Source organism: Gopherus flavomarginatus, chromosome 2 (assembly GCF_025201925.1).
Source record: "Gopherus flavomarginatus isolate rGopFla2 chromosome 2, rGopFla2.mat.asm, whole genome shotgun sequence".
Taxonomy (NCBI): domain Eukaryota; kingdom Metazoa; phylum Chordata; order Testudines; family Testudinidae; genus Gopherus; species Gopherus flavomarginatus.
The window spans coordinates 148,656,964-148,679,869 of record NC_066618.1 but is presented as its reverse complement, the minus strand read 5'-3'; the positions used below and the strand labels follow the sequence as shown (position 1 = coordinate 148,679,869).

At 41.5% G+C, this 22,906-nt stretch overlaps 1 protein-coding gene across 2 annotated transcripts in view; it reads left to right on the top strand.

The window, feature by feature from the left end:
- The window catches only part of LOC127043534 (cadherin-10), a 163,161-nt gene extending 141,375 nt beyond the window's left edge, over nucleotides 1–21,786 (top strand). For both annotated transcript variants that reach the window (XM_050937425.1, XM_050937424.1), the window contains exons 10-12: nucleotides 1,548–1,656; nucleotides 4,617–4,868; nucleotides 20,797–21,786. In XM_050937425.1, the coding sequence (XP_050793382.1) occupies nucleotides 1,548–1,656; nucleotides 4,617–4,868; nucleotides 20,797–21,290 (855 nt within the window). In that variant the 3' untranslated portion in view covers nucleotides 21,291–21,786. The remainder of the gene's footprint in view (nucleotides 1–1,547; nucleotides 1,657–4,616; nucleotides 4,869–20,796) is intronic.
- The last annotated feature ends 1,120 nt before the right edge of the window (nucleotides 21,787–22,906 follow it).

Here is a 22,906-nt window from a genome sequence, read left to right as displayed (position 1 = left end):
AGAATGACTGGAGGAGAGAAATGGGTAGTTAGATGAATGTTTGGAAGGCCACAGAGAGGAGGTTACCATTGCTGAGGCAAAGGATGATATTACTTTACAAGAGTTTTAATGTTAGGAATGAAGAAAACAGATGCATTTTGGAAATTCTAGAGAGACAAAGAAAGCAGGATTTAGTATGTCACAGGAGAGATGTCAAAAATGACAGGTAGATTGCAGGCTTGTGGATCAGGTCAGATTGTATAGCTGATAACAGTAATGGAGCCGGGAGGATTCTAGAAGAAACTTCAGTTTTTGCCAAGTTGAGCTTGAGCAGACAATGGAACATTGAAGGCAAGATGTCAGTCAGTGGAGAGGTAGTTCTGGTAACCATCAGCATAGAGTAGTAACCAAGGCTATGTGATGAAGCAGCAAAGATCTCAGGTTTACATCTAAGAGATGGCACTTGCCATAGCTAACGGCCAGTAAGTTTCAATGACAAACTACACAGGTTCACTGCATATTTACATAGAAAAAATGGCAGGGAATCACCAGTACTTCCTGCAATGTCGACAACAGGCTTTCTTTGGAAGTCTGCACCCCAAGTACTCTGATGCAGCCTAAGTTATGAGATCTACCCAGGATCTCAGATCCCAGCTGGGGGCAATAGAGGTGTATGTGTTTTAGCATTTTGACTAGAATGTTTGAGAGTCATGGTAAACCATTTTTCCCTCATAAACTCTTTATTTACATGATTTTCTGTGCTGAGAAATGGACAAATGAATTTCATTACAAATTTAGAAGTTTCAAAGTGGTTTCTGTTTTGCAGTGTTTGACATTGAATAGTTTTTGTTTCCCTCATCTTCTTTTAACCCCTCTTCCTCTTGCAGTTTCCTCAGATTTGGAAGATTTACAGTGGCAGAGTTAGTGTTTCATTTTTGCTGTTGTCAATCTAACTTTTCAACACTGGAAAAGAGACCAGGGGGAAAAAGGAGATAATGAAAAAAATTACCTTCAATGTGGTGGGGGGAGGAAACTAAAACATTCATATTATTTTCAGTTTTCAAACCTTTAAACGAAATACAAATTTCAGTTTGAACTCTAATGAATATTTTTGTTTTGAAATTGATATTTTCCTGTCAAAGATTTTGGCCAATTCTTTGTATAGGTTTTAAGTGTATTAATTTATTCTGAATTGCTATTGTATATACTTGCTAAAAATATACAGAGAAACGTGTAAGGGGCAAAGGTTGTTAGTTCAGAATATTATGGGGAGGTGGTCATTTTGATTTTATAAATACTGGGTTTAAACTTTGCTTTGCAGTGTTTGGAATCCAAACTCTGGACCAATGAGCTAGGTTACTTACTGCTTTATTTTTTGCACTTCATCAGGAAAACAAGCAGCATATATGATGAAAGGTACATTTGATTAGTTATCATATTAGATGGTATTATTTATACCATAGTTTGTTTTATAAATATGGATTTTTTTTAAAGCTGGCACTGTTCCTTGAAGTAACCAGATAACTATATCACAATGCCTGCTTATTTTTGTTTTTCTTTGTCTGCAGCTAATACAGACCATAAGTGCAGTAGACAAAGATGACCCTCTTGGAGGACAAAAATTTTTCTTCAGTTTAGCTGCTGTTAACCCAAACTTTACTGTTCAAGATAATGAAGGTAAAATACAGAGCTTGCCCATGGTATAAGATTTATCTTTAATTCCTAACTTATTACAGGTATTTTTCTGAAACATTTGAACTTGTGTTTGCAAAATTTGAGACCTGTTAACTGGAACAAAGGACTTGGCTTTCACAGGCCACTGAACCTCATACAGATAGCAGACAAAATTAATGTTGCTACTGTGGAGTTGCCTATAACCTTACTGTGCTTATGACCCTTTCTTCTTGTCCATAATAACACTTTTGATATATATGATAGAAAATTGGGTATCAACAATTTGATGGAAATAATTTCCTTTATTTTAAAAGAAGAGTAAAGATTTAAATATTTTACAAACCCCAAATGTAAGTTTACGTTGAAGTAAATCTGGATCAGGATTTCAGTTGCATTTGGTGGCTTTACATGTTTTTAAAACATAGTGATTTTGTCATCTTTTGGTTTGGGGATTGTTATAAACTGAACCTCAAGGAACAATCAAGAGAGTCATGTTAACCTGCACTGTATCTAAAACTAGAAAGAAGTTCAGACTGTGAATCAAGACTGCTGAGTCCTCATCAGCTCTTATTTATTTCTATTATTAAAACAGTATCCCAATTGGGGACACAACATTTGGTTTTAGCTCTAGAAGATGGTGGTGTCTAGCAGCCCCAATCATAGAGCAGAGACCCACAATGATAGGCTCTGTACACACAGACCCTGTGTCAAGAAGTTTACAATCTAATTAGAAGAGATATGGGAGAACAAGGAGCGATGACACAGGTCTGAAGATATCAGACTTTGAAATCTGAATGCTACAACTTCAGGTTTTTAAAACTGCTTAGAAGACTATCTGCACAATTGCTATTGAAATTCATGGGAATTGGTGTCCAAATCCACTAGGTGACTTTGAAAATAGCACTGAAACCTGGTATCTGAGGGTCTTTCTAAGGCAAGGAGCAGCATTTTCCCTTTTTGAGTAGTTAGGAATCTTCTCCATTCTGATAGTATCAAATTGTTTGTGTGTCCCCTGGGTCACAGGACATTGTACCTTGGAATGTTTAAGTAGTCCCAGTGGGGAGTAGATGAGGCAGTTGAAGGGTCATGATAAATGCTGTCTGTGACATGGATATAACCACTACATGTAGTCTATAGATACATTTAATACACCATAACCAAAATAAAAATTCACTGAAGTTATATAAAGGACACAGACCTGTAATCATTGGAGGTTTACTTCATCTATTCACATTCAAAAACAAATGTCATTGATCTGATCTCATCATTAAGCCCCTTATCTGGAAATAAATGAATTAACGTATGCTCTGTAGAGATAAGCCATAAATGGGGAATGGTAGAGGCTTAACTTAGAAGATAGTTTGTAGGTAGGTAAATGCCTACTGTCCCCAAAAGATTGTCAGCTGTCCTCGACATACAGAAGATTTCATTTTATATCATCTTAATTCACCTTGTCAGTTTCAGTTTAAGCTCACAGAATCCTAGACTCAAAAGAAAAGAAAAATCATTCTAGGTTTAGTAAGCCTCCACAGCCTCCTGCACCCCCAGGCACCACAACTGAGAAAAGTTCCTCTGGCTTATGTACAAACAATGGAGAGTCTGTAACAACAGGTGAAGGGAGAGCAACAGAGAATAACATGGCAAGAACAGGATTTAAATATATGGGTTGTGGGTCAGAGGCAGTGTATAGCAGAGGCTAATCTAATGCCTGATTTTTTGAGGAGGGAGGGCAATGAGGGGAGAATGGGAGCAGAGGAAGCTTGACCAAAGGGACTCGCTTCTTAGTCTTCTGTCTTTGCTCCTTTGTAAAGCTGAATGAGGCTGATGACTCCAAGTGGATAGCCACTTTGGGTTTCTTTTTGTTTATTTGTCTTTTTTTCTTCTGACTGTTGCCAGGAAAAGCTTTTAAGAGTTTGACTTTTGTTGGGGAAATGGGACATGAGCACTCATCCATAGTCTGTTTGGTTTGTGTTAGAATTATGAAATCAGCCAGCATAAAAAGAGGTGAAACAAGGGTGACATCAGATGGAAGGAACATAAAGGAACATTCTAGAATGCATACAATAGAATGTTCTTCACTTCTCTCTAGCTCAAACCAAGTCTTCTAGCTCAAACCAAGTGCAATATTTTAATAGATCCTGCCTATGCAGAGGATAGTCTCTAAGAAAATATATCTTATCCATTTCTAATGATATTCTACACTTTTTGTAAATGGGTTTCACTCATTAACTTCAACGGGAAGTCAGCTGGCAGTACAGATAATGCTTATCTAGCAGAGACTGACAATTCTGATCAAAGAGGAAACATTTGCCCTTATTTCTTGTTTTTGTATTTTTGTCTCGTATTAGTAGAAAGAGCAGCAGCCCTCCTGGCATCTCTGACTTGCAGGGAGGCTATTTGCACAGCATTTAATGCTACTGTATACTCTATAGATTAATAACAGCATAAGACTGTACTACTTTACACATACACAGTATCTGGAGTACATTCACGCGTCTAAACTGTTTAGGAATACAGTATTGCATTTTGATTTTCTGAATGCCTTTGTTAATCACTGACCCAATCACATTTCAGCTTGAGATACTGAGGAATACAATGCATTGGACAACAGCATGTTGAGGGGAAGAAAGAGGCGAAGCAGCCTTTTGGTCAAGTTGAAATGCCAGCAGAAAAAAGCCTGATGTCAGATATTAAGGAAGCACATTTTCCTGAATGACATAGTGAACCAAAAACTCTGATAAAAATGTTTGTGTATATTATATATACTATGAATTTTGCATTTGACAAAGTGGGTATTCACCCACGAAAGCTGAAGTTCCAATACTTCTGTTAGCCTATAAGGTGCCACAAGACTCTGTTGCTTTTTACAGATCCAGACTAACATGGCTACCCCTCTGATACATGAATTTTATAGTTATATATTACACATTAGTAATATATATAATTATTTTTATCTGATATAGATAACACTGCCAGAATTTTGACAAGAAGAAATGGCTTCAGTAGACATGAAATAAGCACCTATTTCCTGCCAGTGGTGATATCGGACAATGACTACCCAATCCAAAGTAGCACTGGCACTCTGACAATTCGAGTGTGCACCTGTGACAACCGTGGTAACATGCAGTCCTGTAATGCTGAGGCCTTGCTCCTTCCTGCTGGCCTGAGCACTGGTGCTCTAATTGCTATTCTCCTCTGCATCATTATACTTCTAGGTAAGTTATAGAAAATGCATCTTTTCCCAAATGAACTAATACTTCAGAGATATACAGGCTTGACCAATGGGAAGCTACTTAGTTTTGAAATATTAGTGATTGTGTTTTGTGATACAAGATTCAAATACTACTGTAATACAGTGGAAACAGTTTATGCTATGATGAACTTGGATGTAATAAAACATCTAGGTGACTAAGAATGAAAAATCTCAGGTTGTTAAATTGTTTCAACAAATGTCAATATGCAAATAGCCTTACCTATATACTTACAGTGAAGTTGTTCCCTTAAAAATGGCTAAAAGGGTTGAATTACGTAGCAAAGTCAAATCAATGAACTGAGACTTCAGTTTTTGGCATTTACTGGCAGAGAATTGTAAAATGTACTTTTAAGCAGATAAATAATTTGAGACACTTTTACCCCTTTATCCATGTGAAACCATTATCTATACCACTTTCTAATAGGAAATGTACTAGAAATGCTTGTGAGAGCCAAGAAAAGTTATCAGTATTTTTCATCTTAAGTTCATGTAGTGATTCACCGTTCGTAGAGAAGCAGTGTTCCTTTCTCTATGAACTGGTGGAGTTTACCCTCTGAAACCAGTAGATCTTGTGAGAACTAAATGAAGGCCAGGACGCTCCTCAAGTGCTTTGTTTCCAAAGGGATGAAGTAAAGGTGACAATTTCAGTGTGTTTTCCATGAGAACACACACAAAAAGCCTAGCCCATGACCAATGATATTTTATGTAAACTTTATTTACTTTGCCATGGAATGTCTCAAAATACTTAATATGCTTATGATGCTAACATTTCAAATATTAAAATACGTGTCTGGTGTGTTGTATTGATAATAGATGTACCTTTTTTTAGTTCTCTTATGCACATGAAAAAAGCTCAGGAAATATTATGTAAAGGGCCAAATTTTGCCCTTAACACTGGTAAATCAGGAGTAACTTTCACTGATTCAGTTCAGTGCAATAGGTTAGAGCCTGATCCCCTGCTATCACGTCATACATGGAATTTGTTTGTACAGACTCTTAGTCCTCACTTAGTGAGCTAAGTGGAAACTGCCAAGGAAAGAGTAAAGTTTAGGTGACAAGATGTATACACACACTTGTTTAAACCCTTCTCCTTGCTATTTATGTATCTTTTATTGAATAAGCAATACTTTTTTAGGGCTGTCAAGCGATTAAAAAATTAATCGTGATTAATTGCATTGTTAAAGAATAATAGAATACAATTATTTAAATATTTTGGATGTTTTCTACATTTTCAAATATACTGATTTCAATTACTACACAGAATACAAAGTATATAGAGCTCACTTTATATTATTGTTTTTATTAAAAATATTTGCACAGTAAAAAACAAAAGTAGTAGTATTTTTCAATTCACCTAGTAAAGAGGTTGCACAACATCATTTGTATAATTGATCTTACAAATGTAGAATTATATTTAAAAAAAAACTTCACCCAAGTATAAAACAATGTAAAACTTTAGAACCTACAAGTCCACTCAGTCTAACTTGTTCAACCAATCACTCAGATAAACAAGTTTGTTTACATTTGCAGGAGATAATGCTGCCTCTTGTTTACAGTGTCAGCTGAAAAGAGACAACAGGTGTTCGCATGGCACTGTTGTAGCTGGTGTCGCAAGATATTTACGTGCCAGATGCACTAAAGATTCATATGTCCCTTCATGCTTCAACCACCATTACAGAGGACATGCGTCCATACCGATGACAGGTTCTGCTCGATAACAATCCAAAGCAATGTGAACCAATGCAAATTCATTTTCATCAACTGAGTCAGATACCACTAGCAGAAGGTTGATTTTCTTTTTTGGTAATTCACTTCTCTGGTTTCCACATCAGAGTGTTGCTCTTTTAAGGCTTCTGAAAGCATGTTCCACACCTCATCCCTCTCAGATTTTGGAAGGCACTTCCGTTTCTTAAACCTTGGGTCGAGTGCTGTAGCCATCTTTCAAAATCTCACATTGGTACCTTCTTTGTGTTTTCTCAAATCTGCAGTGCAAGTGTTTTTAAAACTAACAACATTTGCTGAGTCATCATCTGACACTGCTATAACATTAAATATATGGCAAAATGTGGGTAAAACACAGAGCAGGAGAAATATAATTCTCCCCAAGGAGTTCAGTCACAAATTTAATTAACACATTTTTTTAATGTGCGTAATCAGCATGGAAGCATGTTCTGTGGAATGGGATCCAAAGCAGGAAGTGGCATACGAATGTGTAGCATATCTGGCAAGTACATACCTTGCAATGCTGGCTACAGAAGTGCCATGCAAACACCTGTTCTCACTTTCAGGTGACACTGTAAATAATAAGCGGGCAGCATTATGTCCAGTAAATGTAAACAAACTTATTTGTCTTAGCGATTAGCTGAACAAGAAGTAGGACTGAGTGTACTTGTAGGTTTTAAAGTTTTACATTGTTTTGGTTTTTTGAGTGCAGTTGTGTAACAAAAAAAATTTCATTTGTAAGTTGCACTTTCACAAAAAGAAATTTCACTACAGTACTTGGAGGTGAATTGAAAAATACAATTTCTTGTATCATTTTTACAGTGCAAATATTTGTAATAAAAATAATATAAAGTGAGCACTGTATACTTTGTATTGTGTGTTGTAATTGAAATCAATATATTTGAAAATGTAGAAAACATCCAAAAATATTTAATAAATTTCAATTGGTATTCTATCTTTTTAAAAGTATGATTAATCTTGATTAATTTTTTGAGTTAATTGCATGAGTTAACTGCTATTACTTGACAGCCCTACTTTTTGTTTGAAGAAGCTCTTTTTGAGTCACTTTTGGAGGCATGCCAGTAGCAGCTTATTAAAGGCAAATTTCTTACAGATGCCAACAAACACAGTTGGGCCTGTAGTGTTAAAACATTTGGAAAGAGAGGCACTGCCACTTGAGGACTGCATTTGAGAAAGGCTGCAAAGATAGGAATAGGAGTGCCCAAGTAGGCATGTGATTGGCCACTCAGTTGATCTGCATTAGGCAGAACACTGAATTTCAGCAGTTATCTTCATAGAATCATAGATTACGGTTGGAAAGGACCTCAGGTGGTCATCTAGTCCAACCCCCTGCTCAAATGAGGACCAACAGCAACTAAATCATCCCAGTCAGAGTTTTGTCAAGACAGGCCTTAAAAACAGTCCACCTCCCTAGGTAATCATTCCAGTGCTTCATCACCCACCTAGTGAAATAGTTTTTCCTAATATCCAACCTAGACCTCCCCCACTGCAACTTGAGACCATTGCTCCTTGTTCTGTCATCTGCCACCACTTTGAACAGCCTAGTTCCATCCTCTTTGGAAACCCCCATCACTCTTCTCTTCTGCAGACTAAATAAGCCCAGTTACCCCAGCCTCTCCTCATAACTCATGTGCCCCAGCCCCCTTATCATTTTTATTGCCCTCTGCTGGACTCTATCCAATTTGTCCACCTCCTTTCTGTAGTGGGGGGCCCAAAACTGGACACAATGCTCCAGATGTGGCCTCACCAGTGTTGAATAGAGGGGAATAATCACTTCCCTCAATCTGCTTGCAGTGATCCTACTAATGCAGCCCAATATGCCGTTAGCCTTCTTGGCAGCAAGGGTACACTGTAGACATATATCCAGCTTCTCGTCCACCATAATCCCCAGGTACTTTTCTGCAGAACTGCCAGCTGGCCCCGATCCCCTAGCAGCGCATGAGATTCTTCTGTCCTAAGCGCAGGATTCTGCACTTGTCCTTGTTGAACCTCATCAGATTTCTTTTGGCCCAATCCTCCAATTTGTCTAGGTCACTTTGGACCCTATCTCTACCCTCCAGCATATCTACCTTTGCCCCCCAGCTTAGTGTCATCCACAAACTTTCTGAGGGTTCATTCCATCCCATCATCCAGATCATTACTGAAAATACTGAACAAAACCATCCCCAGGACACTGAGACACTCTGCTTAATACCAGCTGCCAACTAGACATCGAGCCGTTGATCACTACCCATTGAGCCTGATGATCTACCCAGCTTTTTCTCCACTTTATAGTCCATTCATCCATCCACACTTTTTTAACTTGCTGGCAAGTATACTGTGGAGGACTGTATCAAAAGCTTTGCTAAAGTCAAGATATATCACGTTCACCACTTTCCCCATATTCATGGACCCAGTTATCTAATCGTAAAAGGCCATCAGGTTGGTCAGGCATGACTTGCCCTTGGTGAATCCATGTTGACTGTTCCTGATCACCTTCTTCTTCTCCAAGTGCTTCAAAATGGATTCCTTGAGGACCCGTTCCATGATTTTTCCAGGGACTGAGGTGAGGTTGAATGATCTGTAGTTCCCCAGATTCTCCTTCTTCCCTTTTTAAAGATGGGCACTGCATTAGCCTTTTTCTAATTGTCCGGGACATCACCATGAGTTTTCAAAGATAAAGGCTAATGGCTCTGCAATCACATCGGCCCACTCCCTCAGCACCTTCGGATGCATTAGATCTGGTCTCGGACTTGTGCATGTCCAGCTTTCCTAAATAGTCTGTGGCAGATTGCCAGCACTATTATGATGGGTCTCGCGCTTTCTGTTCTCTGGGGGCAGAGTTCAAGGTGCCATTTCTTGCCCCTGAATTGGAATATTAATTGCCCCACTAGTGTTCTTGAGGAGGGGCCCTGAGGATAGTGGTGAACCACTTGAATTGGCGGTCCCTTTCCCTGGGCTACTTCCCTCTCCTGCCCTTCAGCTTTTGGGGGGCTTCCTGTCACCCCTCTGCACAAGCCAGGTGCCCCTTACCTAGGGTCTTGGACTTCTTAGCCCATCGCAGCACTCGTCCAAACTTTCCTCTGCTTCCTTTCAAACTGTTCTCTGTTCCAACACCAGTCTTCTCTGCTCCAACTCCTTCAAACTGTTCTCTGCTCCAATACCAATCCTTTCTGCTCCAACTCCCACACTGTCTGACTGAAGCAGGAGTTTTTATCATGTGACTGACTGCAGGTCCTCTAATTGGCTTCAGGTGCTCTAATTAGCTTCCGGTGCTCTAGTTAATCTATAGCAAACTTTCTTCCCCTTACAGGGAATAAGGCTCCCTTCTAACCCTCTCCTACTGCCCTCTGGCCATGCTATATCACATATCCACCCCCCCCCCCGCTCAACACCATGGGGTTGGGCTACTTGGGATGAGAGGCAGTGTTGTCGCGACAGGCCATCAGCGTTGCCATGTTGGCTTCCAGCCCTATGCTGTACCCGGAAGTGGAAGGGCTGCAGGGATAGGAACCACCTAGACACTCTTGCGTTCTTCTCCTTGTTCCTGTGCATCCATTGGAGCAGGGCGTGGTCTGTCACGAGAGTAAACCGCCACCCCATTAGATAGTAGCGGAGAGGCTCCATAGCCCATTTTACCACCAGACATTCCTTTTCAACAACAGCATACTTTTGTTCTCTGGGGAGGAGTTTGCGGCTGAGGTCCATCTGTGAAAGGATGGCTCCTAGCCCTACCTCCGAGGTTTCTGTTTGTAGGATGAATTCCTTCTCGAAGTCTGGGGCTATGAGTACTGGATGGCAGCATAGGGCTGCCCTTAAATCTGTAAATGCTGCTTCTGTCATATCAGTCCACTTTACTATCTCGGGGCCTCGAGCTTTTATCAGATCCGTCAATGGCCCTGCTCTTGTGGCAAAATGAGGGATGAATCTCCAATAGTATCCTACTATCCCTAGAAATGCTCTGACCTGCTTTTTGCTGACTAGTTGAGGCCAGCCTTGTATTGCCTCCACTTTGTTCCATTGGGGTTTCACCAAACCTCTCCCTACTACATACCCTAGGTGTCTGGCCTCAGCTAGTCCTATCACACACTTGAGAGGGTTAGCAGTGAGGTCGGCCTTCCGCAGGGCATCTAGCACTGCTTCTACTTTTTCTAGGTGCGTTTCCCAGTCAGGGCTATGGATGACTTTGTCGTCTAGATAAGTGGCGGCATACTTGGCATGGAGTCGCAGTAACTTATCCATAAGTCATTGGAATGTTGCAGGGACCCCATGGAGTCTGAAAGGGAGGACAGTGTATTGCAACAGGCCATCGGGTGTAAAGAAGGCAGTCTTTTCCTTGGCATTCTTGGCCAGGGGAATTTGCCAATATCCTTTGGTCAGATCCAGAGTGGTTAGGTATCGGGCCTTGCCTAACTGATCAACTAGCTTGTCAATGCATGTTATCGGATAGGCATCGAATTGGGATACTTCATTCAATTTCCAGAAGTCATTGCAAAGCCTCAGGGTGCCATCAGACTTGGGGACTAGGATGATAGGGCTGGACCACTGACTGTGGGATTCTTCAATAACCCTGAGTTCCAGCATCTTCTTCACTTCCGTCTTAATTTCTTCCCTTTTAGCTTCCTGTATTCGGTATGGTCTTATCGTCACCCTTACTCTGGGGCTGGTGACAATATGACGTTGGACCAGTGTCGTACGGCCCTGTTGTATACAGAACATGTCCTGGTTCCGGTGGATCATCTCAATGACCTCTGTTCGTTGTTCTGGGGTTAATTCAGGAGATATCTTTACCTGCCCCTGTGGGTCATCAGTCTTGGGTGGAGCTTCTCGAATGACCAGACACGTCTCGGTCACGCCAGGGCTTCAGTAAGTTGACGTGGTAGATTTGCTCTGGCTTTCAGCGGTCTGATTGTCTGACCTTATAGTCCACCTCCCCAATGGCTTCCACTATCTCATATGGTCCATGCCAGCTGGCTAGGAGTTTGCTTTCTGCTGTCGGCACTAGCACCATCACCCGTTCCCTTGGCTGAAATCTCCGTACTTTCGCCTGACAATTGTAATATGTCTCCTGGGCCTCTTGTGCTTTTTCCAAATGTTCTTGTACTATAGGGGTTACTCGAGTTATTCGCTCTCTCATCTGTGTCACATGCTCAATGACATTTTTTCCTGGGTTAGGTTGTTCTTCCCAATCTTCCTTGGTGATATCTAATACCCCACGTGGGTGGCGTCCATATAGTAGTTCAAAGGGAGAGAAACTAGTGGACGCCTGGGGGACTTCCCGTTTAGCAAACATTAAATACAGTAGAAGGGTATCCCAGTCTTTTCCATCCTGTGCTACCACCTTCTGGATCATACTTTTAAGGGTACGATTAAACCGCTCGACCAGTCCATCTGTTTGTGGATGGTAGACTGAGGTCCGTATAGCATGGATGCAGACTAGGGCACATAAGTCCTTCATTAATTTTGACATGAACGGGGTTCCTTGGTCTGTCAGGATCTCCTTAGGGATGCCCACTCTGGCAAAAACCTGTAGTAGTTCTTTTGCTATTGCCTTGGATGTGGAATTTCTTAAAGGAATGGCTTCTGGATACCGCGTGGCATAGTCAAGGATAACTAGTACGTTTCGGTGGCCCTGTGCCGATCTTTCCAGTGGGCCCACTATGTCCATGGCTATCCTCTCGAAAGGGACTTCAATAATAGACAAAGGTACTAATGGGGCCCGCAGGTAAGGTCGGGGGCTATGCAACTGGCTTTCAGGGCAGGAGGCACAATAGCGCTGGACTTCTGCAAGTATCACTGGCCAATAAAACCTTCTTAGGACTCCAGTGTCTTGTCTACTCTTAGATGTCCCCCAAACAGATGACTGTGAACTAACTCTAGTACTGCCCTTGTGTGTTTCCGTGGGACTAAGAGTTGCTCTACTTCTTCCCCTTGTATTTGCTCTATCCTGTACAAGAGATCTCGTTTGAGCACATAATATGGCCTTGGGCCTTTGATCTTTCCTTCCACAGGTACGCCATTTACTTCCACTACCTCCTCCCTCACATTTGCATATAGCAAATCATTGGCCTGGTCCTGCCCAAAATTCTCACCTGCAGTACCGATCTGACCTAATTCTAGAGGGCTTATTTCTACTCTTCCCCCTGGGTTGCTCCTACTTGGGCTAGGAACCGCCTCTGAGTCCTCCCTGTCCTGAATTATCTCCTGGCCTCCTGAGTGGGTTCGCCAACCCACAAGGGAAGTTTTTTGGTTCTCTGCTAGAATCCTGATCCCTAATCTTTTATCTGCCCTCCTTTCTCTCTTAGACTTTCAGGGTTTCCCAGGGGATGAGAATAACTCTGGAGCGAATTCGGCAAACATTGGGGTGAGGCTATCTGTAGGTGCCTCTGTCTCAGCCTGGGGGTTGCTACCCTCCTCTGGTTCTATTGGGGTAAGTAAGCTCTCAAACCCGGGGAAGTCCCTACCAATTTAGACAAGGTAGGGGAGCTTGGGAACCACCCCTGCAGTCACCCTGGTAGTATTCCCCTGGATCTCAATCCGCACCAACATTGTGGGGTAAAAATTCATGGTGCCATGAACGCACGTTACCCCTGTGATTTTGGCCCGGGTTAGTTGGTCTCGCCCCACCAACTTCCCCGAGACCAGCGTGACAGCACTCCCAGAATCTGTTAATGCTATGGTCTTAATACCATTCATTTTTACTGATCTTGTATACCCATGTGAGGTCATTGTGACCCCTACCAGGCCGATTAGGCCACATTGCTCCCCATAACCCCCCAGATTACACTGGATAGGTTCTTCCCTGTTGGGGCATTGGGCTGCTATATGCCCCAATTCCCCACATTCATAACACCACCCCCTTATTCTGGTTGTCACCCTCTGCCTGGGGCTATTTGGCCAGCCCTCCACCTCTCTTCCCAAACCCCCAGGTCCCTTCTTGGCCTTGGGCCATTCCTCGGTGTCTTTCTTCCCTGTTACAGTTCTCCTGTAGTTCTCGACAGTCCAGGGCCTTGGGTTTGGGGTTGGCTTCCTGAATTGCCATGTCTCCCTGCCTGGAGTCTGGAACAGTTCGCGAGCTGCCAGCTGTCTTTCCACAAGGGAGACCAAGTCATCATAGGTGGAGGGGTCATTCTGGCCAACCCAATCCCGGAGACCTGGTGGTAGCCCCCTCATATACCGGTCCAGTACCAGGACCGCCATCATCTTCTCAGAACTGAGGGCCTCAGGGAGCAGCCATTTCCGAGTTAGGTGGATCAGCTCAAACAATTGTGATTGGGGTGTCTTGTCCTCCGTATACTGCCACTCATGGAACGTCTGGGCTCACAATGCCGTCATTACTCCAGATCTGGCCAGGATCTCTGCCTTCAGCTGAGGGTAATCTGCTGCAGTCTCTGTGGCCATATCACAGTAGACCTTCTGGGCCTCCCCACACAGGAATGGGGCAAAGATACTAGACCACTGATCTTGGGGCCAGGACTCCCGCAGGGCTGCTCTTTCAAAAGCCAGGAGGTATGCCTCCACATCATCCTCCTGTGTCATTTTTTGTAGGCAATGGCTGGCCCATATGGTCTGGGTCCCTTCACAGTTGCGGTTCAGTTCTATAAGGGCCTTCATCTGGTTCACCAGGTCTTTCAGCGGGGCTCAGTCCTGGGCAGCCTGACTCATCAACAGATGATTAGTCTCCTCCTGCATCCAAGTCGCCTCCTGTTGGGCAGTTGCTTGGACCCGGATAGCCTCCTGCTGGGCCACGGTGGCTTGTATTAGGGCCTTGACCATGTTGTCCATCTTAAGGATGGGAGGGTTTTGCCTAACCCTGGTTTAAGTCCCCAGCACGCAAATCCCACTTCTAACAACATGTGTGGCAAATTGCCAGCACTATTATGATGGGTCTCACGCTTTCTCTTTTTTGGAGTGGGTTCAGGGCACCATTTCTTGCCCCTGAATTGGAATAGTAATTGCCCCACTAGTGTCCTTGAGGAGGGGAGTGGAGAGGGAGGGACCTGGGCCTGCCCTCTACTCCAGGTCGCAGCCCAGGGGCCCTGAGGATAGTGGTGAACCACTTGAACTGGTGGTTCCTTCCCCTGGGCTACTTCCCTCTCCTGCCCTTCAGCTTGTGGGGGTTTCCTGTCCTCCCTCTGCATAAGCCAGGTGACCCTTACCTAGGGTTTTGGACTTCTTAGCCCACCGCAGCACTCCTCCAAACTTTCCCCTGCTTCCCATCAAACAGTTCTCTGCTCCAACTCCTTCAAACTGTTCTCTGCTCCAATACCAGTCCTTTCTGCTCCAACTCCCACACTGTCTGACTGAAGCAGGGGTTTTTATCTTGTGACTGACTGCAGGTGCTCTAATTGGCTTCAGGTGCTCTAGTTAATCTATAGCAAACTTTCTTCCCCTTATAGGGAGTAAGGCTCCCTTCTAACACTCTCCTGCTGCCCTTTGGCCATGCTGTATCACAAGTCCTTAACCTGTTCTTTCACCACTGAGGGTTGCTTACCTCCTCCCCATAATATGCTGCCCAGTGCAGCAGTCTTGGAGCTGACCTTGTCTGTGAAGATAAGGCAAGTTTCTCTGCTCTGAATTTCTTTTCATTATGATTTCTAACTCCTCTCCAGATGGGTATCTAGTCAGGAGTCAAAAACTGATGTATGTTGTGTCAAGTATAATTCCCAAATCTGGACCTTAGCGTCCAGGATATGCGTACTAGCATAAAGTCCTCTAAGCTTAACTACCAGCTTAGATTCTGTAGAGCTGCCACCAATCAGGAATTTTTAGGGCCTGATACCCTCTGGTCCCCCCAAATCCTTCCCAGGGAACCCCAAGACCCAGATTCCTTGAGTCTCACAACAAAGGGAAATAAACCATTCCCTTCCCCCTCCCTTCTTCCTCCCAGCTCCTTCCCACCCTGGGAACACTAGGAGATTGCCTGATTCAACTTCTTGAATCACCACACCGAGAGGAGTGTTACCCTCCCCCTCACCCAGAGGCAATACAAGCTGCATGAATATAACACAAAGAGAAAATTTATCCTTCCCTTCTCCCCACCAATTCCCTTGAACTTTAACTAGGAGAAAAAAGTCAAACAGGTCTTAAAAGCAAAACTTTTAATAAAAAAAAGAAAGAAAAAAGTAAAAGGTTTATCTCTGCACTTTAGATGGTAAACAGTTAGTTTCCTTCAACTTATAAACAATAGAAAGAAACTTTCTCCAGCAGAAACACAATTTAAGCTACTTCCAGCAAGTACACATATGCAAATGGAAAAAAAACAAATTAAAAGACTATGACTGCCTTTTTTCTTACTCACAATTGTGAATAGATAAGAGACTGTAGCAGGGAGATTGGCAGAAACCTGGTTGCACCTCTAGCCCCATCCAGGACCCAGAGAGAACAAAGCCAAACCCCAAACCCACAAACAAAGGCTTCCCTCCACGAGATTTGAAAGTATCTTGTCTCTTGATTGGTCCTCTGGTCAGGTGTTTGCAGGTCACTGTTTGTTAACCCTTTATAGGTGAAAGAGACATTAACCCTTAGCTATCTGTTTATGACATGTTGTAACTCAGAAAAATAATTTTTACTCAATAAATCAGCTCCCTGACCTCATAGTGAGAGCTGCTTATTTTGACAAAAGTAAGTGTTTAGTCTTATTACTACTTAAGCACCTTCAGGTGTTTGAGAGCAGGACTTGGATTATACTGCTCCTTGTCCATCGCCAGCAAGAATGTACTGTCATGTTCCAATCAGTTACACTTGTGCGACTCCCTGAAGTCATATTGGTTGCATAGTTGTAACTGAGGACACCATGCGCTGTAGTAATGGGTGCTCATTTGTGAGAATAAAACAACACAGTTTAGGTCTCATAGCCACAGATAAGTTTCCAGGGCTAGCAGATTTTTGTTATTACTGGTGGTGTTTGTTTTTTAAAGCTCTTTATAAATAAAAAGATGCTTTATTTGAAACTGCTGTCATGGGATATGGCAAGCTCACAATCACATGATATCGTTTTAGAGTCACTTTTCAAAGAAGAACCTCTCATTTGTAAGTAACACAAGCCCAGGGGCGGCTCCAGGCACCAACACGCCAAGCGTGTGCTTGGGGTGGCAAGCCACGGGAGGCGCTCTGCCAGTTGCCGCGAGGGCGGCAGGCAGGTTGCCTTTGGTGGCATGCCTGCAGAGGGTCCGCTGGTCCTGTGGCTTCAGCGGACCTCCCGCAGGCGTGCCACTGAATCCGCGGGACCAGGGACCTCCCTCAGGCAAGCCGCTGAAGGCAGCCTGCCTGCCGTGCTTGGGGCGGCAAAATATCTAGAGCCGCCCCTGCACAAGCCACCTACGCTTGGGTCTTAGGGTGGGTAACCTGACTTTCCAGGGTCGTTACTGATCGGCTGGTGAGGAGAGAAAAGTAGATTAGCTGAGATGTAGTGCGTGGGTTGCAGTCCAGGACCTATGAAAAGAGCAGCTGTCGCAGGTTGTTAATTAAATTTAGATTCACGCTGATGTGTGCATTAGCCTAGCTTTAAATTTAGGAACTGGTTTTAAGATTCAAACTGGTGTCTAGGGCCAGCATCCTTGCTAAGTATTGCTGAAGAAGGGCAGGAGGGAAGGAACTAGTCCAGTCCCCCCATGGCAGCAATGGCCAAGAAGACAATTGATTATTTTAGTCTGTATAATAATCAAGGAAATAATTTTAAATACTTGATTCTTTACTTAACATTTTAATAAGACTATATTATGTTGCTAGAGTTGTTCTGTATTTATTGGTATATTTTTTTGAGATATATGTAATTTTGTGTGGCACAGCACAAAAGTTGTTAGAGTTTAGAGTCAGAAATACTGTTACTTGCAGCACCAAACCTCATCCTGATAGAAATTAATATGATCTTATTTCAAAGTTATTCATAGGACTACATCAGTAAACAAACATGCTTACTGATATGACCTTATTTCAAAGTTGATACAAAGAAACCATTGATGAGTTATAGTTCGGGATTCTCTGCAGTACAGCCATGCAAATTGCATATGTGCATGGAGTGGCTCACAACTGTGAGTGCCTATCTCAGGGCCGACACATCAGGCTGGTGGTGTGTTCTATAAATAGATTTCACCAAACTATTATCAAAGGTGAACTCCTGGATCACTATACCAGTCTTACCATGGAGTCACAGACAGACTCTCCAGTCTATCTTGCCACCCACACAAACTGGACTTCACGATAAAAGGTCACAAACAAAAAAAAATCGCATCAGGTTGCTCCCAGAGAGACCACTCACTCACCCCAGATCAATGGATACTCTAGATTTTTCACCAAAGATAACACTGGTAGCCAATTCTATAGCAAACTAACCAAAAGAAGCGAGAGTTAAGAGATTAAAGCAGGTAAAATGTATGTCACAGTTTATATTTCCAAATGGAGGCAGTGATGTAATAAACAGTTTGTGTCCCAAAAGTCTTTTCAGAGTACCCAGATTATCTCTGGGGATCTCTGGTTTGCATCTGGCATACTTCCCCATAAGAATTCAAACAGCCCAGAGATCTTTCCTTAAATCCATATTTATAACTTCTTCTCACAGAAAACAAGATGACACAGTCACTACCTATGTAGGCTTTTCCTTTGATGACGGAGAGTGAGGAATGCATTTTGAGTCTTTGATCTCTGATCATCACACACAATGACCACTTGCTTTGAAATTAACACTTTTCTGTTAAAGTTCTTCATTTGCATTCACAAGGCTTCTTCCTTGGTTGATGGGTTATTTAGTTAGAGGGGTATAAACCATGTAAAATATTTGCTAGTACATTACAGTTTCTCAGGAGAGTTGAGGCCTCCAAGGTGAACTCATTACAGAAACATGAATGACATCCCCCCTTCAGGGGAGGGGTGGGACCACCAGGAATCAGAAGTCAGTTAAATAGGGGGGACAGAAGAAAAGTGCAGAGATGGGAATGAGAGCAGACAGACAGTAATAGGACACTGCTGTGACATGTGGCAGGCTGGCAGACTTGGAAGCTGATTTGCTGTTTTTAGCCCACAGAATGGGTACTGCCTGAGCATTGACAGAATAAGTTTTGCTCACTGTTCTGTCATAGTGTTTCATCCCTCTTGTTGCCAAAAGGAAAAAGGGGAGATACCTCATGATTAATCATAAAACAGTCTCTCTCACTAAACAATCAAACTGATAGCAAGATTTTTCGCCTTCCTCTGCAGTATGGGGCATAGGTCACTTGCTGGAGGATTCTCTGCAGCTTGAGGTCTTCAAACCACAATTTGAGGACTTCAATAATTCAGACATAGGTTAGGGGGTTGTTATAGAAATGGATGGGTGAGATTCAGTGACCTGCATTGTGCAGAAGGTCAGACTAGATGATCATAATTGTCCCTTCTGGCCTTAAAGTCTATGAGTCTATGAATCTATAATGGGATACAGATAAGTGAAAACAATGCAGGTAACATCCCACTTGTTTTAATGCAGTTTAAACACCAAATACACTCTTATACAATCACTTTGATCTATACTAATACAAAACTGAATTGACCTGGCGCTTTGGCATCAGCTGGCACCTGGTCTGGCAGTGTCACACATGGGGTCAAATCCTGATATTTTTACTCAAGTGGCAGTCATACAGGATTACAACTGTAATTTCTCAGCACACATCACAGAAGGTGCTTATCTTTTAGAATTAGGATTCTAATCTTTAGTTGTGAAATGGCATTGTTATCCCAGGGGCTAAATTTCCCCATTTAAATGTCTGTTTTCTACAAGACATTTTGAAATAGTTTCCAGAGGTTCACTTTTTGAAAACAAAAATAATTGAGTATTGTTAGATTTCTTTCTCCATTTTTCCCCTTCACTTGAAAAGATGGTGTGAAATCAGCACACTTTATGCTAGTATTAAAGTTAATATCAGAACAGGTGTGTGTGTAGCTCTTCTATGCACTTCCAGTTCATGAAAGCATTAAAGTTAAAAATGAAAGAAAGTGTTTTTCCAACTGCAAATATTTAGAGAGTGGTTTCCACCAGCCTGTTTTTCGAGTGGAAAAGAGGGAGGGGAAAACCTGAAAATACCAAAATCATTTTATTTTGAAATGCTGATTCAAAACAATTTATTTTTTCCAATCAGAAAATTTAATTTTTCGGTCAAAAATAGTATTTTTCCTGAAGAAAAAAATATAGCATTAGAGGAAGACACACTTTCTGACTGAAAAAAAAAAGTAGTTGAATCAGCTTTACTTATTAGGTCCCATTTATGAGTTGACTGCAGTCATATTACTTGTATCCATTAAAACTGGTTGATTCACAAATACCTTGGCGACTAAGAGTCTGAGCAAAAGCTCACTGAGGTTAATAGTTTTCATATCTGTCTATCAGGGATGGTCTAGACAGTATTTGGTCCTACCATGAGGGCAGCGGACTAAAACAGTTATACTTCATATTTATATAGTATAATATGTGTTCAAATGAGTGTGGTTTTGTAAGGGAGATAGAAACAAGGTAATTTAAATTCCAGGTTCATTAGAAGGAGTTCCTCTTTCTTATACTAAAAGAATATGTGTTCACTACAAACAATAAAAAAAGTGACACCTATGTTCTCTCTAACTGCAACCAGCCATAAAACAGAAACACACTATTTCTCACACAAAATCACCATTACAGTAGAGCCATCAGTCAGCAGTATCGTGATGATATATTCTTGTCAAGTAGATTCCTGTGCATTAGTTCACAAATGTTTAACTTTACATGAAGTGATCAGAAAGGAGCTGTTTGGATTGGAAGCATACCAAGATTGAATTTTATGATTTTCAAAGTAATATTTAATTAACTGTAACTCAAGCACAATTTGAGCATTCTGCTTGAAACTTGCAAAAATAGTCTCCCTTACCATCAAAATAGACCTGGCCATTTTCAGACCAAACCAATGTCCCTATTCAAAGATACAGAAAAGATCGTATTCTCAGTGCATCCTGTCTGAAGCACAAGAGAGGTTTTACACAATACATGGTAAGGTGATCAAAAAACAGGATGGAATCATTGCTGTTTCAGGGTCTCTTAAGTTTAGTTGGTAAAATGTAGGTAAAGTAAAGCTATTGCGTCTGCTGAGTTTGCCACTGAGAAATTGTTAAATTGAGATCTTTAGTTTATCTATCTGCTCTTCTGTTTTTCTTTTTCTTTTTCTTTTAAGTTATTGTGGTGCTATTTGCTGCTCTGAAGAGGCAGCGAAAGAAAGAGCCTCTGATTCTGTCTAAAGAGGACATCAGAGACAACATTGTGAGTTACAATGATGAAGGCGGTGGAGAGGAAGACACTCAAGCTTTTGATATTGGCACACTGAGAAATCCTGCAGCTATTGAAGATAAGAAGCTTCGACGAGATATTATTCCTGAAACATTATTTATACCACGGAGGAGTCCTTCAGCACCAAATAATACAGATGTCCGAGATTTCATTAACCAAAGGCTAAAGGAGCATGATACTGATCCCTCTGCACCGCCATATGATTCACTTGCAACCTACGCCTATGAAGGAAATGATTCTATAGCTGAATCCTTGAGTTCCTTAGAGTCAGGTACTACTGAAGGAGACCAAAACTACGATTACCTCAGAGAATGGGGCCCTCGGTTTAATAAGCTAGCTGAAATGTATGGTGGAGGAGAAAGTGACAAAGACACTTCTTAACCTCTAATAGGGTCCATTTGAGAGGAAGTAATTTTACAGACACCTTCTCCACTCAACAATATTTAACATTCAGGAAAATTTTCCTGCCACTCAGCACAATGGTTTTCTTTCTAATTTGTTCATTGTCATTCATTCTTTCTAGTAGGATATCATGGAATATATACAGCATTTTATTTAATCCCCTTCCAAGAGCCAAAGCTATGGAAATTCAGTGTTGTCCATTTTAGTAAGTAAAAGTATTTTCAGAAGCTTGAACAGGGTGATATTCCCTTAAGCAACCTCATGTACAAGCCGCTTTTGTTAGGTACATGTCCTACCCTTGCAAGTGCAGCTTTTAAGAAGGCAAAGAAAAAAAAGTATGTCCAGTTCTGTACATTAAAATTTAAAAAAAAATGTACATGTGGTGTTAATAAGTGTGATATGCAGCTGGTTTAAAAAAAAGTTTGTGCAACTTCATTTCATCAAATTCTATCTGCCAATGTTTTATATTTATATTTTTGTATTTATTTTTAAGAAATAAACCAGTTTTTACAACTATGTAGCCTGTTCTGGGAGATGAATTGTGAATCCTTCCCCTCCAAGAAGCTATCTACATACGCGGGCTGAAGGAGAGAATGTTACTCCTGTAACAACAGTGCTTACTCCAGCCATTTTTAAATTTATATTTAACCAAGCATTTCTCACCAAAATTTTGGAAGTCTTCAGATGGAGAAGATTGGATGTCCATTCATTTGTTGAGGGGGAAAAAAAACAATCTTTCAACTGTGACCAAGAAGGTGGGAAGCAGCACCGCTGGGAGAACAAGTCCTATTTCAAGAATACAATGAGTTTAAGTCATCTGACTAAAATTTTGCAATATTAGACTTTAAATCAATAAGACTACTTAAATGCAAGGACTACCTGGGGCTTCAATACCTCTCGTATAGCTTCAGTTTTGCTGGTCCAAAGTCCTACTGAAGCCACTGAGGTTAATATATAGCTATATATATATATATATATACAGCTATAGCAATTAATGTGGAAAAAAAAAGATAAACAAAAAAAATTTCCTTTTTGTTAAGGCACCTTAACTGATTACAAAGCTATAGTTTATTAGATTGTCTAATTTACATGCATTCGACGAAGTGGGTATTCACCCACGAAAACTCGTGCTCCAAAACATCTGTTAGTCTATAAGGTGCCACAGGACTCTTTGCTGCTTCTAATTTAAAGGTGAATTTCCTCTTCAAAAGGATTACAGACTGACAGCACTAAAAATATCTGTTCACAATACAAGCACACACACACACACACACACACCCCCCACCCCCCTAGTTTTTATTAACATGCGTCAGATGATTTCTAGTGTCTCCTAGAGGTAAAATTAAAAAAAACGTAGGAAACTCAAGAGTTGTCATCTAATAAAGAGTCTAACGGTTACAGAACAGAGCAAGTCCTCAAGAGATCTTGGTTCTCTGACTCTCCCTCAAGTTTTAGATTATACAGATTTGTTTGTGGAAAAATCAAAGATTATTTGACAATGAAATATTTTCCAGAGCTTTTAAAGTGGAAAAAATCTTTCATATATTTGGTGGAATGAATATTTGTGTAGTGTAATTTCTTCCGATTTTCTTACT